The sequence below is a fragment of the Camelus ferus genome, chromosome X, assembly GCF_009834535.1.
Source record: "Camelus ferus isolate YT-003-E chromosome X, BCGSAC_Cfer_1.0, whole genome shotgun sequence".
Classification (NCBI taxonomy): domain Eukaryota; kingdom Metazoa; phylum Chordata; class Mammalia; order Artiodactyla; family Camelidae; genus Camelus; species Camelus ferus.
The window spans coordinates 88,392,311-88,405,969 of NC_045732.1; the positions used below are offsets into that span (position 1 = coordinate 88,392,311).

The following is a 13,659-nucleotide window of genomic DNA, read 5'->3' on the forward strand; positions in this document are numbered from 1 at the left end:
CATCGCCTGGCGGTGGAGGGCGGGAGGGGGGGAATTGTTTCTCCCGCTTCAAGGTTTGGTCAGACTAGTAGCACAGCCAGGCGGCGGCGGCGGGGGCGGGGGAAGGGGAGAACGCCTGCCAGGGTTCCAAACAGGGCGATGTGCCACAAACACCGTATGATGGAAAGCAGGTCTGAGAAGGCCAGGTGACGCTCTAGGGCCAGCTTGGAGTCCCAAGTCCCTCTGGTGCCCGCAGCGAAACAATGAGAGTAATGCCAGTGTTTCCCTCCTCCGAGCCCCGGAGCTGGGCGGTTAGGAGGGTCCTCCAGGCTGCGGGGCGGCAGCGGCGGGGAGGGGGGGGGCGGGGAAGCGGAGGTATCGAGGCAGGAGGGCTCAGTCCGGCTTTGGCCCGCGGGCAGCGGGTCAGGTGGCCGCGAGCAGAAGGCCTGTGACTCGGACATGGGCTTCGGAACAAGTCCCCAGCCGCTCGGTCCCCCGGGACTCGGGCCTCTCACCCCGGAGAAGTTAGCCTTTCCTCTCCGGGTTGGGGGCGGCGGGCAGGCTCACCGCCGCCCGGGAGGAGGGAAGGAGGGAAGGAGGGAAGGAGGGAAGGAGGGAAGGAGGGAGGAGCCCGGCGGGGCGTGTTGCGCGAGGGAGCGCCGCGCGCCCGGTGCGGCCCCCTAGGAAGTGGATTTGGCCGCTCCGGATCCAACCCCGCTTCCAGGTTTTCTCCCGTCCCGGCCCTGCGTGCTCCCGCCCGTCTCCAGCCCCCCCGCCGCCCGCCCCCTCCCCCAGAGTGCCGCCCGCTGGGCCAAGTTTGTCGAGCGTCGCCGCGCACGCCGGCCAGTCAATCAGCGGCGGAGCTGAAGAGGGCATAGCCGTGCGGCCGAGGGCAGAGCGGGCCGAGGGCAGAGCGAGCCGAGCCGAGTCGAGCCAGCGGAGCGGACCAGCGCCGGGCAGCCCGAGCCGCGCGCCGCGAGCGCCCGCCGCCGCCGCCGCCCACGCCCTCCTCGGCCCCTGCGTTGCCTGCCACCTTCCCCTCGCCCCTGTCCCGCCGCCGGCCAGTTCGCCCCGATCGCTGCCCCCGCGGAGCTCCGAGGTCACCGGCCCGCGCCTCCGCTCCCCTGGGCCGCGCACCGCCTCCACGCCCTCCTCCTCCTTCTCCCCCGGCCGGGCGCCTGGCACCGGGAACCGTTGCCTGACGCGCGAGGCCCAGCTCCACTTTTCGCCCCGTGTCTCCTGCTGCTGCTCTCCTCCAACTCCTCCAACTCCCTCGCCCTCTGACTCCGCTCGCGAGCCCCCGACACCGCGCCCGCCCGCCACTTTCCGTCCGGTCCCAAAGGTGGGAGCGCGTCCGCCCTGGCCCGCACCATGGCACGGCTCGGCTTGCCCGCGCTTCTCTGCGCCTTGGCCGCGCTCAGCGCCGCACTGCTGGCTGCAGAGCTCAAGTCGAAAAGTTGCTCGGAAGTGCGACGTCTCTACGTGTCCAAAGGCTTCGACAAGAATGATGCCCCCACGCACGAGATCAACGGTAGGTGGGAGCCCCTGGGAGGCGAGCGCCGGGACCGGCACTCCGGAGAAGGGACCTCGGAACCCCTCGCGTCTCCCGCGCGGGACGCAGGTAGCCGAGAGGGAGAAATGGGCAGGCGCGCCAGAGGGAGCCCAGGCGCAGAGCGTTTACCACGGCCGCGGCTGCCGCCAGTGCGCCGCTGGCGGAGGGGCGCCCGCGAGTTGCCAAGTGCCACTCCCGCGCTCCGCTTCCATCCCCCACCCCCTCCCGCGGTCTCTCCAGTCCCAGGAAGGACTCTGGCCCGCAAAGTGCGTGTCACCGGCTCCCTCGCCTTTTCCGGGTTATACTCCTTACTGGGCTCCCCGCTTTGTTGTGTGGGTGGCGAGCGGCCGGGTGGGGGGTGTGGGGGTCGCCAGTAGGGGTGCCTTCTAGAGCTTGCCAGATTCCGGGCAGCGCAAAACGCAGACCTTGAATTAATGTTTCATTGATCTTTAAAAACCCATTCCCCGTCACTCTCCCACCGCTGACATGGATTAGGAGTTTGAGTGGGTCCAGCGGCTTTAGAAGTCGCCTTTAAAAAGCAAACGACTCTCCACTCCTCCAGATCGTGACTTTTGGGAACTCTCCTGCTTCCCGGAAGGTGTTGGACGAGGAGGGTATTTCCCCCCCTTTTTCTTCTCACCTCACTGTAAGGGTTAATTGCACTTTAAATTACAAACCTTTGAAAGGACTGATTACAGGAAACCCGAATCTCAGTTTGGAGATGGTTATGCAAATGGAGACGACTTAGCCTGTGAAAAAGTTTACCGGATTTCGGCGCTGGGGGTGCGTGGGGTGTTTGTGAAAGCCCTTCTTGGAGCGCTGAGGAGGCAGCTTTGCGGCGGGTGCCCTTCGCCCCTCTTCGCCCGGCGGGCGGTGGTGGCGGGGCGGGTCCCCTCTGGGTTGCACTCACTCATTCGCCAAGGCCAACTGTTGCGCGCAGCCCCGCGGGCCGCGCTGGGGCCAGCGGCGGCGCAGGTAGCCTGTTCGCCCCGAGGGTTCAGAAAGAACCACGAATCTAACTGGCTGGTGGCCAGCATAACCTAACAGAGAAATGAGCGATTCGAACCCCGGGGGCCAAGCCTCCATTCCGAACCTTTCATGGAAGTGAGCAGAGCGCGCCTTTGCCTCGTGGTGTTGGTCACCCGGGTGGGGCGGGCAGGGGGCCGGCAGCCAGCAAAGGAAATAGTGTAATTTCAACCAGGCACTTCCAAAGGCTTAGGAAGACTTGGGGGTCATTTTTTGGAAGGGCTATTAATAACCTTGGAGATTAAGTGCAGTCATCAATTACACATAAATTACAAAGGTAATTGAGGGAAGTTCCCGAGCACTTTCCGAGTGTGACCGGCATCTTTCTAGAAATAGAACCTAAGAAATCATTGGAGCAGCCTCGGAGCCCACGGCACCTTGGCAATTATCGGCTAACTTGCACGTTCCTGATCAGAAACTGTTTGCCCTTGGGCTGTCTGATTTTTGGGGAGCTCCAGTAGGTCTTAAGAGCGGCACGATTTTATTGGTTATAGAGCCTTTAAAAAGCCCTCTTTCTTTCCTCTCTCCCTCCGGGCCCGCCAGAAAAAGTGAAGTGAACCAGCAGCCACTGAAGCTTGGGGGCTCCACAGGTCAGACTTGGGGTCTTTGTGCCCTGCACGGTTTGGGCCAGGGCCAGCAGAGATGATTGGCGTGAAGGTTACAGTTGTCATTCCCACATTTTGAAGGGATAGATGCAGCGCTGCACTTAATGGGGGTGTGACAAGTTTTCATCTTCTACTTCTGCAAACAATATGTGCTTTTGAGGTGGACTGGAGGCATTCATGGAGTGGGTTGTGATATTGCCCTCCTCACTTTCCAGCCTGGCTCTGTGCAGTCTCCTGTCTTCCGATGGCAGGACATCGTCCCCAGCCAGCATCTCAGGAAAAAGGAAGTTTGAAGGGTGCTCAAGGACAGTGCTAGGTGTCCCCTTTGATTGTCATGGTCCCCAGAAAACACCTGAGGAATATTTTGCATCAATGTCTCTCTGGTCATCTTCCTCCCAAAGATAGGAGAATTATTAGTGACCAGCAGCAGGAAATGGAAGCTAATGTGCTCACACCCAAAACATTTTATTCTTTTTGTCTTGTCCTTCATCTCCCTCCCAGGGCTGCTGCTTTTATTTCCCCTTTTGAATGACCTACTGGACTGCATTCTCCTGAGGAACAAAGGAAGTGCCTTTTTAGCTGGAATCCTTGGAAGACCACCAAGGACTTTAGCTCATGCAGTGCAATTTCGCACCACTTTCAACAATAACAAAAATGCATGACTGAATGGCTCAAAAATGTGGAGTGTTAGAGGCATTCATTTGAGTCTAGGACACTGTCACAACACAGACAGACCCAAGTAAATACCTTTAGACGGCCAGTATAGAAACAGGGGTAATCTTTACCATCGCCCTGGCCTCTCCAGATGCATACATTATCCTTGTCTTCCCTGGGCTACAGTCAGATAACTTTGGTCATTTTGGAGAGCATAGTCAATGTGGTGACTTGAATGAGTTAATTGCCAGGTACTTTCCTGGGTGGCGGGGGAAGGGGAGGATGTTTTCTTAAGTGCAGAAACTCCAGGACTGTGTTCCAGGCAAAGGGTCACAGGGTCTGGGTGCCTCGCCCCAGGCTTAGCCCAAGTTTAAGGTTTGACTTCCGACGGCCTTGCACTTGCCTTCTAGAGGTTTGAACAGGCGTTAAGAATACTTCACGCTCTTAAGGGCTCTCAGTCTGTTTAGATCATAATTAAGATAATTTGATGTGCTCTCAAGGGTGTCAGGGAGTACATCATGCTGACAGGGCCTCCAACCGAGGTCCTACATTGCCTGTCCGCTTGACCTCTGTACTTACCAAATAATGGGTAGCCCAGAGGCCATGATCAAAAGGGATCTTTAACACAAAGGATAGGGTTTTGTTCAGCTTTCAATGGGCATAATTTTTGGAGCACCTACTAGGTACAGTATTCTGTGCCCAGCATCTTGGAGGCAGCAAGAAGGACAGAAGAGCCTCTGCCACCGGGACCTTTCCAGGTAGTAGGGAGATAATCTGTGCACACACATGATTGGAATTCAACATGGTGTGTGATAAGTACTATGTGAGTGGTACAGATGAGGAGAGGGAGGTGCCTGGAGAGTTCCCAGGGAGAAGGGATTTGGGACTAGGGTATTCACTCCCTAATGGTAGTTCAGTAGTAAAAATAAATAATATTAATGATAATAAGAAATTGTAAAATCTTACCGTTCTCATTGTGCCTCCCTCCATAAGGCCAGGATAAAGGATATACAACAATTGGCCTTTTATTGCTACTCTAATCTTTGTTTGAAATTGTCTTGCAGGGTGAGGCAATTGGTAAGAAAGCTTCTTAAGCTTGTCAGAGGACCCTTCCACAGTGACATGGAATGATACCAAGGAGAACTTGGCATCATAGTTGCGATTTTGGAGTTTTTATTCTCCTGTTCCCATTTTTGTTCCTGAGCAGTGCACGTGTGAGCATGCACGCAGGCACATGCATACCTCAAAGGATTCTGGGAATCACGGAAACTCTGTTAGGGCTACACGGGAAAACCTGTGTTTTGGAGAGGTAGGAATCCTTTCTGATACTGAGTTAATGATTGCGTGTACGACACAACGTATGGCTTCAAGAACTGTATTCCCTCTTAACCTACTTTCAGTAGATGGGGTGGATTTTGCAGAGAACTGGTAATTTTTCTTTTCTGTTGAAATCATCAGTTTGGCTCCCCGTGTTTAACTTGAGAAGAGGCTCTCACTGAGCCACAGGGCCTGTCGGTATAGAAATCGTCCCATGTGGTATAGGAACTATGCTCAACAAAGAGCTTAGTAAAAGTTCTGGCTTATGCAGCTCAATCTCTAGTTAGAACATACAAATAGAAAATGTTTGATTCAGCATAATTACTATTTTCCTTTTTTATTTGACTCACATTGGGTTGCATGCAATTTCCGGATTAGCTGGAGACTAGAAGAATGAAAAAGGAAGTTTTTTTGTTGTCTCAACAAGGGAAACAACATCAGTGTTAATCTAAATCAGTTGGAAGCGAGTCTCTGGCTCCCCAATAACATTAACTGTTTTAGCACTGAGCTGGTTCCCATATATGTTCAGCAAAAGTGCATTTTGGCCTCATGAGAAGAGCGTGTAGCTGTTAAGTGCCTGCCCTGGGCCTGGTCCTAAATGGATCATCTCATTTAAAGTCCCCAACAACCATGTGAAGTCAGAATAATTACTATTTTCATCATGATCATCCCCATTTTATTGGCAAGGAAACAGTTAAAGGGATTTAGAAGTATATTCATAGTCTCACTGCTAGTGGCTGTTAGAGGTGAAATTTGAACGCAGGTCTTCTCTGACCCAGAGCATAGTCTGTGCTATGTTGTACAGAGAATAAAAAGGTATCTTCCCAACTCCCTTAGAGGCCTGGTTTAGGAGTATAAGCTATGAGAAGACTGGCATCTAACTAGAAAAAGACCATCATCACAGCACCATTCTGATGCTGTGGTAGAAAGATCCAATCATGTCCTTTGCCAGCAGAGGGTTGTACCCAGACAGTCTCATGTTAGCAGTAGAAGAAATATAAATTGTATTTCTTGGGCCATAGGGAGCCGATAATAGTTTCTGAGGAGGGGAAGGTCATTAGTCAAGCTGTTTGGAAGATAACTAGTGGCACTGCAAATTAAGGGTTGGTGAGGCAAAGGAGAGCTGTTGGTCAGGAGGCTGTTTTCAGTAGTTTTACTTGCCTTTGGTCTATTTCCCCCCCCCCCCCCCCGCCTCATTCCATCGGCCTCCTTTCCTTACAGTGGTGCTTTGCATGGAATCTTCATCCCTCTGCTTTGAACTTCCATGGTTCCAAGTATCAAGTGATAGTTTCATTGAGTCACTTCTGAACTTCCCAGGGTTATACGCCCTCTTCTCCTGAATTCCTTGCTTGAGTCAGATCCGTGGTCTTTGCACACAGCTGACTTATTTCATAGTGGTGTGTGCAGGCACGTGTGTGTGTATGTCTTCTTGCCTCAACTGTAAGCAATCTGAGGACAGATGGCAGCTCCTGGTATTTTGTGTGCCCTGTAGTCATAGTACCAAGTGCGATAGCGTGGTGCAGTATTTGTTAAGGAAGTGAGGAGGATGCCCTAGACAATTTTACCGCATTCTCTGACAGGACACCGATGCTATAATGAGATTATGCTGCCTTGATGATAGATTGTCATCTCATGGTCTCTTGGTCTCCTGGGCAGCCTTTGGGTCTAAACATTCTGAAGTGAAATAAATTTCAAGTAAATCTCCTAGAAATGTTGGTATAACTTGGAGAATGTTTTTATTCTTTGGGGGGAGTACTTGCCTTCACCACTTCATTAATAACCGAGTGCTATTGGGATTCTTCAGAAGGATTCTGAATTCTGTTTTTCTTCCTGCCTTGAGGTATACTTCTTAAAGAAACAAACAATTGAGGCTTTTGTGATTAGGCATTTTAGCGCAAATGTAGAAGAGTAATTTAACACATTGGATTCAGCACGTAGAGCTCTTCAGTGCACACCAGTTACCTTTTTAAAAATAAAATCTCAAGTTTTTTTTTACCAAGCTAAAGAACACAGGCTTAAGGATATCAGAATATTTTATATAAGCAGACACGCTAAAATGTGAACAGGTAAAAACTGGCATTTTCAATTCCGCTTGGTTAAACATCTGTTGCTTACTATAGAGAACATGAAAGTGCAGAAAATTCATGAAGCGATTCCATCCTGGAGGTAATTTGAAATATTATATTTAAGTTCTGATGCATTTAAATCAGCAATCTGGTGGGAGCGAGAAATCAAAGAGATCCATCAGCCAGGTATTCAACTTTTGAAAAAGAAACTCTAACAAATGTTAGAAATTAGGGGAAAAAAATTGAATGGAAGAGTTAAAAAAGTCAGTAACCTCCAGGAAGCCTGGAAACTATGTAAAAACATCTTATTGGAAGCCCAGATAAATGTGTGCCAGACATCAAAAAGACCAGCTGCTTGGGGGAAGAAAAAAAGAACCCGGCATGACGAACTGGCAGAGTAAAAGAGGCTGCTTCAGGGAAAAAGGCATCTTTCACAAAACGGAAAGAGTCTAAGGCAGGAGATGAGGGAAGTCCTCGAGGTATGGCAGGGCAGGTACTAACTGGAAATTAAGTGAGCTGAGAGAGAATTGGAGGTGAACCTTGCCAGAGATTGGAAAGAGGAGGGCCCATGAGATGATAACGGTGAAAAGGGTGGGCTGAGTCCAACCTCTCTGAAGAAAAGCAATAGGGCTTCTTGAAGGGGAAACCATGGCTGATGAACCTCCCAGAGTGGAGGGAAAAGAAGCAAGTGGATACAGGGAAACAGACATAACCTCGTTTAGACTTTCAGGAATTAGGCAATGGGATTCCAAGGCAAAGTCTGTTCCGAAAATGCATTTACTTTGAGATGGGTGGGGATGTTGGTTTATTTGAAAAGAGAAAATAATAGTGGGAGAGAGGGATGGGGGAGAGGGAAGAAACCCCCCTGTCCTCAATGGAGTAGTTTACACGGAGAGGCCATGGTTTCTTGGAAGGAGCCCTTCTAGCCTAGCTCTGTGACAGGTGAGAGTTGTCTGCTACCTTTGGTGAGTGAGGTTCTTTCTCCTGTGTTGGAAAAAATGGGGGAGGGGGGTGGCTAGAAGACTGGATTACATCAGGGATTCTCACCTCTAGCTACATGTTACAACCACCTGGAGAGCTTTTAAAATCTACTAATGCCCAGGCACCACCCCAGACCAATTAAATCATACTTTCTGGCAGTGGGGCTAGGTCATGGTAATTTTTTTAAAAGGTCCTAAAAAGTGGTGCTAATGAGCAGCCATGGTTGAGAACCATTGCCCTAGATGATCTCTGAGGTCCCTTCCATCTCTTGAGATTCTGTGATTCTAAATTTCCCAGTGAAATCCACAAAGTGTAATCTCAGAAGAGCTTTAATTTAGACTCGATGCATTCATGTTTTAATTTTGGCCAACGTGGGATGAAGAGGAAGGTCTGTTAAACTTGGAAAAAAATATTTTTTAATCAAGATGCAAGTATATGCCATCACCAGCAATGATTTGCTGAGGGTAGAGAAATAAGACTAGGACCTTGAGTGTACTTTGGAGAGAATTAGAAAGGAATCCAGTCTTGCTGTTGTTTATTGATTAAGTGTCAGTGTGCTAGGTGATATCTCTTCTCTTTCTCTTTATTGGTAAAATAAAAAAAATCTCTTTATCCCTTACTTTAATGTCCTCTTTGCCATGTGTTTATTCTCTTCAAGTATCTTATCAAGAAATAGAAGTACAGTAAATCCCTAGGCTTCTGGCCGGCACAACCATCCAGAACACAGCTGGGAATGTGGAAGTAAGCAGATAAACTAAATGATAGAAGCAGCTGTCATAAATGCATTCTGCTTGGAGAAAAGGCCTTCAGAAATGTTATCATCCGCAATCATTGATTGAATAGCTCTTCTATCAAGAGCAGAATGCTAGGTGCTGGGGATTCAAGGAGTTACTTTAAATCAAGTAACAGAATCAAGCTTTTGAGGCACTTAGATTCAAATTAGGTAGATAACATATGCCTTTAGGAAATATATTGTTTAAATCTTATATACCCCTTTTCAGATCAGCTTTTTTCGTATAGTAATGTGCATTTAAGAAGCTTCCATATATTTTCATGCCCTGATAGATTCCTTTTATAGTGCTGAATAATATTCCATTCCCAGAATGTACAAGAATATATTGTAGCAGTTCACCCACTGAAGGACGCCATGGTTGTTTTTACATTTTGTTAATTATGAATAAATATGTTATAAATAAAAAAATGAGATAGGTAGGATTTAAATGTGAGGTGATAAAAAGCTTAGGTTATCTACCTTTGCCATCCAGGGCTGATTAGAAGCAGCAGGTAGTACTGGCAGGAGAGTGGAGGGGTCAGAAAAAGGGATGATTTTTGAGGCAGACAAGACTTGACACCTGGGAGAAGTGAGGGATGACAGCGTGAAACAGGCTGGGGGCCAGAAGCTGATCAGGAGACCCAGAACTTGCTGATCCTTGGCAGTTTGAGACCTTTTAGGATGGGTTGGCACCTCTGTAACCCTAAAGGGCCCTAGTATATTTCAGAGCAGTATTAAATAATTGCATTTGGTATATTCTGATTTCAAAGTTCAGAAAGTATATTTTGGAAAGAGTGGATGTTATGTGAAATACAAAAATTGCTCTTAAAAGCAAATTACCTTTTTAGAGCATCTACTTTCCCACCAGTGCTGGGCCAATAAGGAGTCAATTCTATGTGTCACTTTGTCCTTTTCTTAAAAAAATAGGTTAAAGGCTGTATATTATTCCTTCAGTGGCTTATTCATGTCAGAGCTTTTGGGTGGTAATTTTGTTCATCTGCACCTTCTAAGTCCTCTAGAACATCCCAGGTAGATTTTGTTCCTACTGTTGTTACTGCCTGCTGTGCTCAGCTTGGGAAACTGTCATTCTGACCTGAAGTCACAAAATGCAAGTGTTGGTTTTTAGTTAGAGGTGACAGGTTTAAATATTTGAATATTGGTTTCTCTTTTAAACATTTACCAAACTCAGTAAATGTATAATCATATTTAAAGAAACACTAGAAGTTAAGGACAGGAGTGCTGTATTCAGAATGAGGACACATTTGATGGTCCTCATCTCTGAACATGTGGCTATTTGAAGCTTTAAAAAAAAAAAAGCCCTTCTCACCTGATCACACCTGATCCAGACAGTGCAGCTCGAGTTTCTATCACACTGCGAGGCACACGCTAGGTGTCTGAGACATGTTTGTGGTTCCAAAATAAGTTCTGGCATGATTTGTGACTTTTGTACTCGTTCTAAGAATGAGTATTTCTATTCATCCCTCCCTTTTTAAGTCAATTAATTTCTTTTCAGCTATTTAATTTATTTTAAAATTTCTAATACATTTCAGTCTCAGATGCCTAAGAAAGGAAAAAAGAAAGTGATTTTTTTCCCCTTTCTTTATTTTTTAATCCTAGACTGTAGTGTTCCTTCCTAGCTTGCTTGGAGGTGGGAGCTAAGTGTTTCATGTGGTTTATTTTAATCCTGGTAGACAAATGGTTACTGCTTCTGCCATTGTCTATTCCAGACATTAACAGGAACTCAGCTCTACCTGCAGATGTGCTTCTAGAAGAAAGAGCCTTTGCTCCTGTTCCTTGCTTTAACCTCTCCACCGGGTGCTTACGGCCCTCCTCTCCAGGAAGCTCAGGCTGGGCTCCAGGCAGGGTTGCTGTCTCTGTCTAGTCTAGCTGAAGGTCACCTGATCCCCCCCCTTATCCCAGCCATTCTTTTCATGCCCGTCCTTTCTTCTGGCAGCTACTTTGTCCATTGGCTGTCACAAGCCTCTGAGCATGACTTCTTTCTTGATGTTGGGCTTCTGTCTACAGGAGCAGACTGGGAAGTGGTTTCTTTTGGACTGCAGAGGTTTCTTTAGTTCTCCAAACCCTTGACGTTGGCATCCCAGCAAGCATTAAACCAGAGAAAAAATTTTTCCCTTCAGTTTTTTTTTTTCGGTTCCACCACATGGTTTGTCTCCATTGAGTTTTCAGTCTGATGTTTGGTTAGAGATGAAAACAAAGCAGTGTGTCCTTGCAAACTGCAGTGTGAAGCGTGTGGTTAACAGTTACTACTTGCAATGGTCCAGTCTGAGTGGGAGTATCATTTTTCTTGGCAGTCACTTCACAGAAAGTCCTGTTTCTTTGGTGCCAGAATAAGCAGTCATTACATTCCTTACAATTTATAGTCAAATTATTATCTACTATTGTTAAAATTGCCTTAATTATAGAATATTTCCCCATGCTAAGATTTTAAAAAGCAAAAATAAGACAGCTTTTCACTGGTGTACTTCAGAAATACTCCTTAAACATCACTGTCTGACTAGGATGTTGGAGGCCATGATAAGGAATGGTTTTTCATGTTTATGGGAAGAATTTTTTTCTAAAGGGTGCAGTGGGTTTGATTTCAACTGAATTTGAACTAAAGGCCCCTAGCTGGCTGGTTGGTTAATACTCTGCCTTATTTATCCCCAATTTGGAACTATTTTTCCCTGCCCCTTCAGGTCCAATGGGCCTGAATACATTCTGGGAAGAAGGCTTTACTGGGAGGTGGGAGGTGGATTGATCATTAAGCCATGTGGCTGTCTTGTATCTTTCAGATGGCCTTGTATCTTTCAGGTTGGAGGGCAAATGAAGAAATCGGGACCTTCCAAAATGACAGATTGTGTCAGTTTTCTTGTGATCTGACCGAAGATTTAGGTGACTGGGTGGGAAATGTTTCTGTGTAGATGCTCTTTCATAATCTCTATCTTTGGGCTCTGCTTTCAAGATGCATCCAAGAATCTGTCCTCTTAAACCACCTCGATAACTACTGTCTTGATCTCATCCCCCATCACCTCTTACCTGGATTATCGCAGTTGCCTCTAACTAGTCTCTGCTCTAGCTCTTGCTCCCTCCCCACCCCCCCCACCAGTCTGCTCCCAGCACATGAGCCAGTGTGACTCTCTTCTGTTAAACCTCCCTCAGATCGTATCACTTCTCTGCTCCGAATGCTCCAGTGAGTCCCCTTGCCACCCACACCGAAAGCCAAAGCTTGAGGCCTTGCAGGATCTGTCTGTTGCCCCCTCCCATGCTAGCCCACAACGACTTCTCTTTTATCGCTCTCCCCCTGCTCTGCCCCTCAGGAAGGACTCTGTCTTTCCTCAAGCACAGCAGGCACGTTGGGGCCTTTGGGCTTATTCTCAGTGCTTGGGACACCGCTCCCAGACAGCAGCATGGCTGGCTCCCTTACAGGTGTCTGGGCTTTGCTTGCCCTTCATCTTCATGGAGAAGCCTCTCGGGACTGCTGTGTAAAATAGACCCCCCGCCCATTCGCTCCATTCTCACAGTCTGACCTGAGGACAGGGACTTTGCCTCTTTTATTCCCTGCCCTATACCCGGCGTCTAGCACAACTGCCTGGAGCTCACAGATGTTTGTTGAATGAATGCACGACCGAGTCCTTGTAAGTAGGGTGCTCTTTACCCTCTGAAAGCGGTTTCCTAACTAAGAGCATCCTACCTGTGAGTGTAAGGCTACCCATTGGAACTTCCATCTGCAGAAAGGGGTGCCTAGGCTGAAGACTCACTCAGCAGCTGTTTACTGAGTGCCTCTGAATTGACAGGCATGGTGCTTGGCCCTGGGGATAAGGTAGCGACCAAAGAGGACATAGGCCCAGCCTTGCGTGCAGGGAGCTCCCAGTCTAAAAGGTGAGGCAGAGACTGACTCAGTAATTCTACAAGTCAGTATTTAGTTAGAATTGTGACAACCCCAAGGAGAAGCCCTCGGTCTTGGGTGAATGACGATTCAAGTGAAGCCTAGTGTTCTAGAACATTTAGACTCCTCATTTTGGCCATGGGGCTCGTCTCATTTCCCAGGAGATGTGCTTTTTACACCATCTCACCCTCCCCACCCCAGTGCAGGTACTTGGATCACAGGGTCTGTTCCTGTCAGTGGGTCCTGGGACGAATTTGGGAGGACTGGTGGAGCAGTGCAGGGGAGATGGGCGTAAGTTAGCAAGGCTTCCATGGAGCATCTTGTCTGGTTATGTACCTTGGTCATCATTTTAGGGGTTGGGCTTATTACATGGGCACCAGAAGATGTACAGTGAACTCTTGTGTCACTCTGCACTGCAATTTTTTGTTTTCGGAGTGTTCTGCAGAGGAACCACCCAGGACTGTTGTACCAAAGCCTCTGGGTTTCTGTGAAAGGTCAGTGTTCACTTTTAGTCTCATAGAGACCACAGGAATACTGGTTTTTCTGAATAGTGAGCGGCTCAAAACAAAGCCCTCTGTAGTTGACTGTTACAGTGGCATTCTGGTTCCGCAGAAATGGACCAGATGCTCCTGCCCCTGCCAGTTGCTAGCAGGATTCCTTCCTCTCTCAGCCTTTACTAAGGGCAACCAAGTGTGCAGGCCTCTGGGACAAGAGGAGGAGACCCTGGCTGTGAGAGGCGAGGGCAAAGGCTGGCCAGGGAGATAGGATTGGAAGCAGATGCAGCCCAAGTGATAAGTGTTCTGGCAGTTATCATCCTAACA

At 48.4% G+C, this 13,659-nt stretch overlaps 1 protein-coding gene across 1 annotated transcript in view; it reads left to right on the forward strand.

Annotated features, from left to right (window-relative positions):
* The first annotated feature begins 781 nt into the window (after nucleotides 1–781).
* Nucleotides 782–13,659, forward strand: part of GPC4 (glypican 4) — a 100,802-nt gene continuing 87,924 nt past the window's right edge. The window contains exon 1 of the mRNA XM_032474484.1: nucleotides 782–1,510. Within this exon, the coding sequence (XP_032330375.1) occupies nucleotides 1,351–1,510 (160 nt within the window). The 5' untranslated portion in view covers nucleotides 782–1,350. The remainder of the gene's footprint in view (nucleotides 1,511–13,659) is intronic.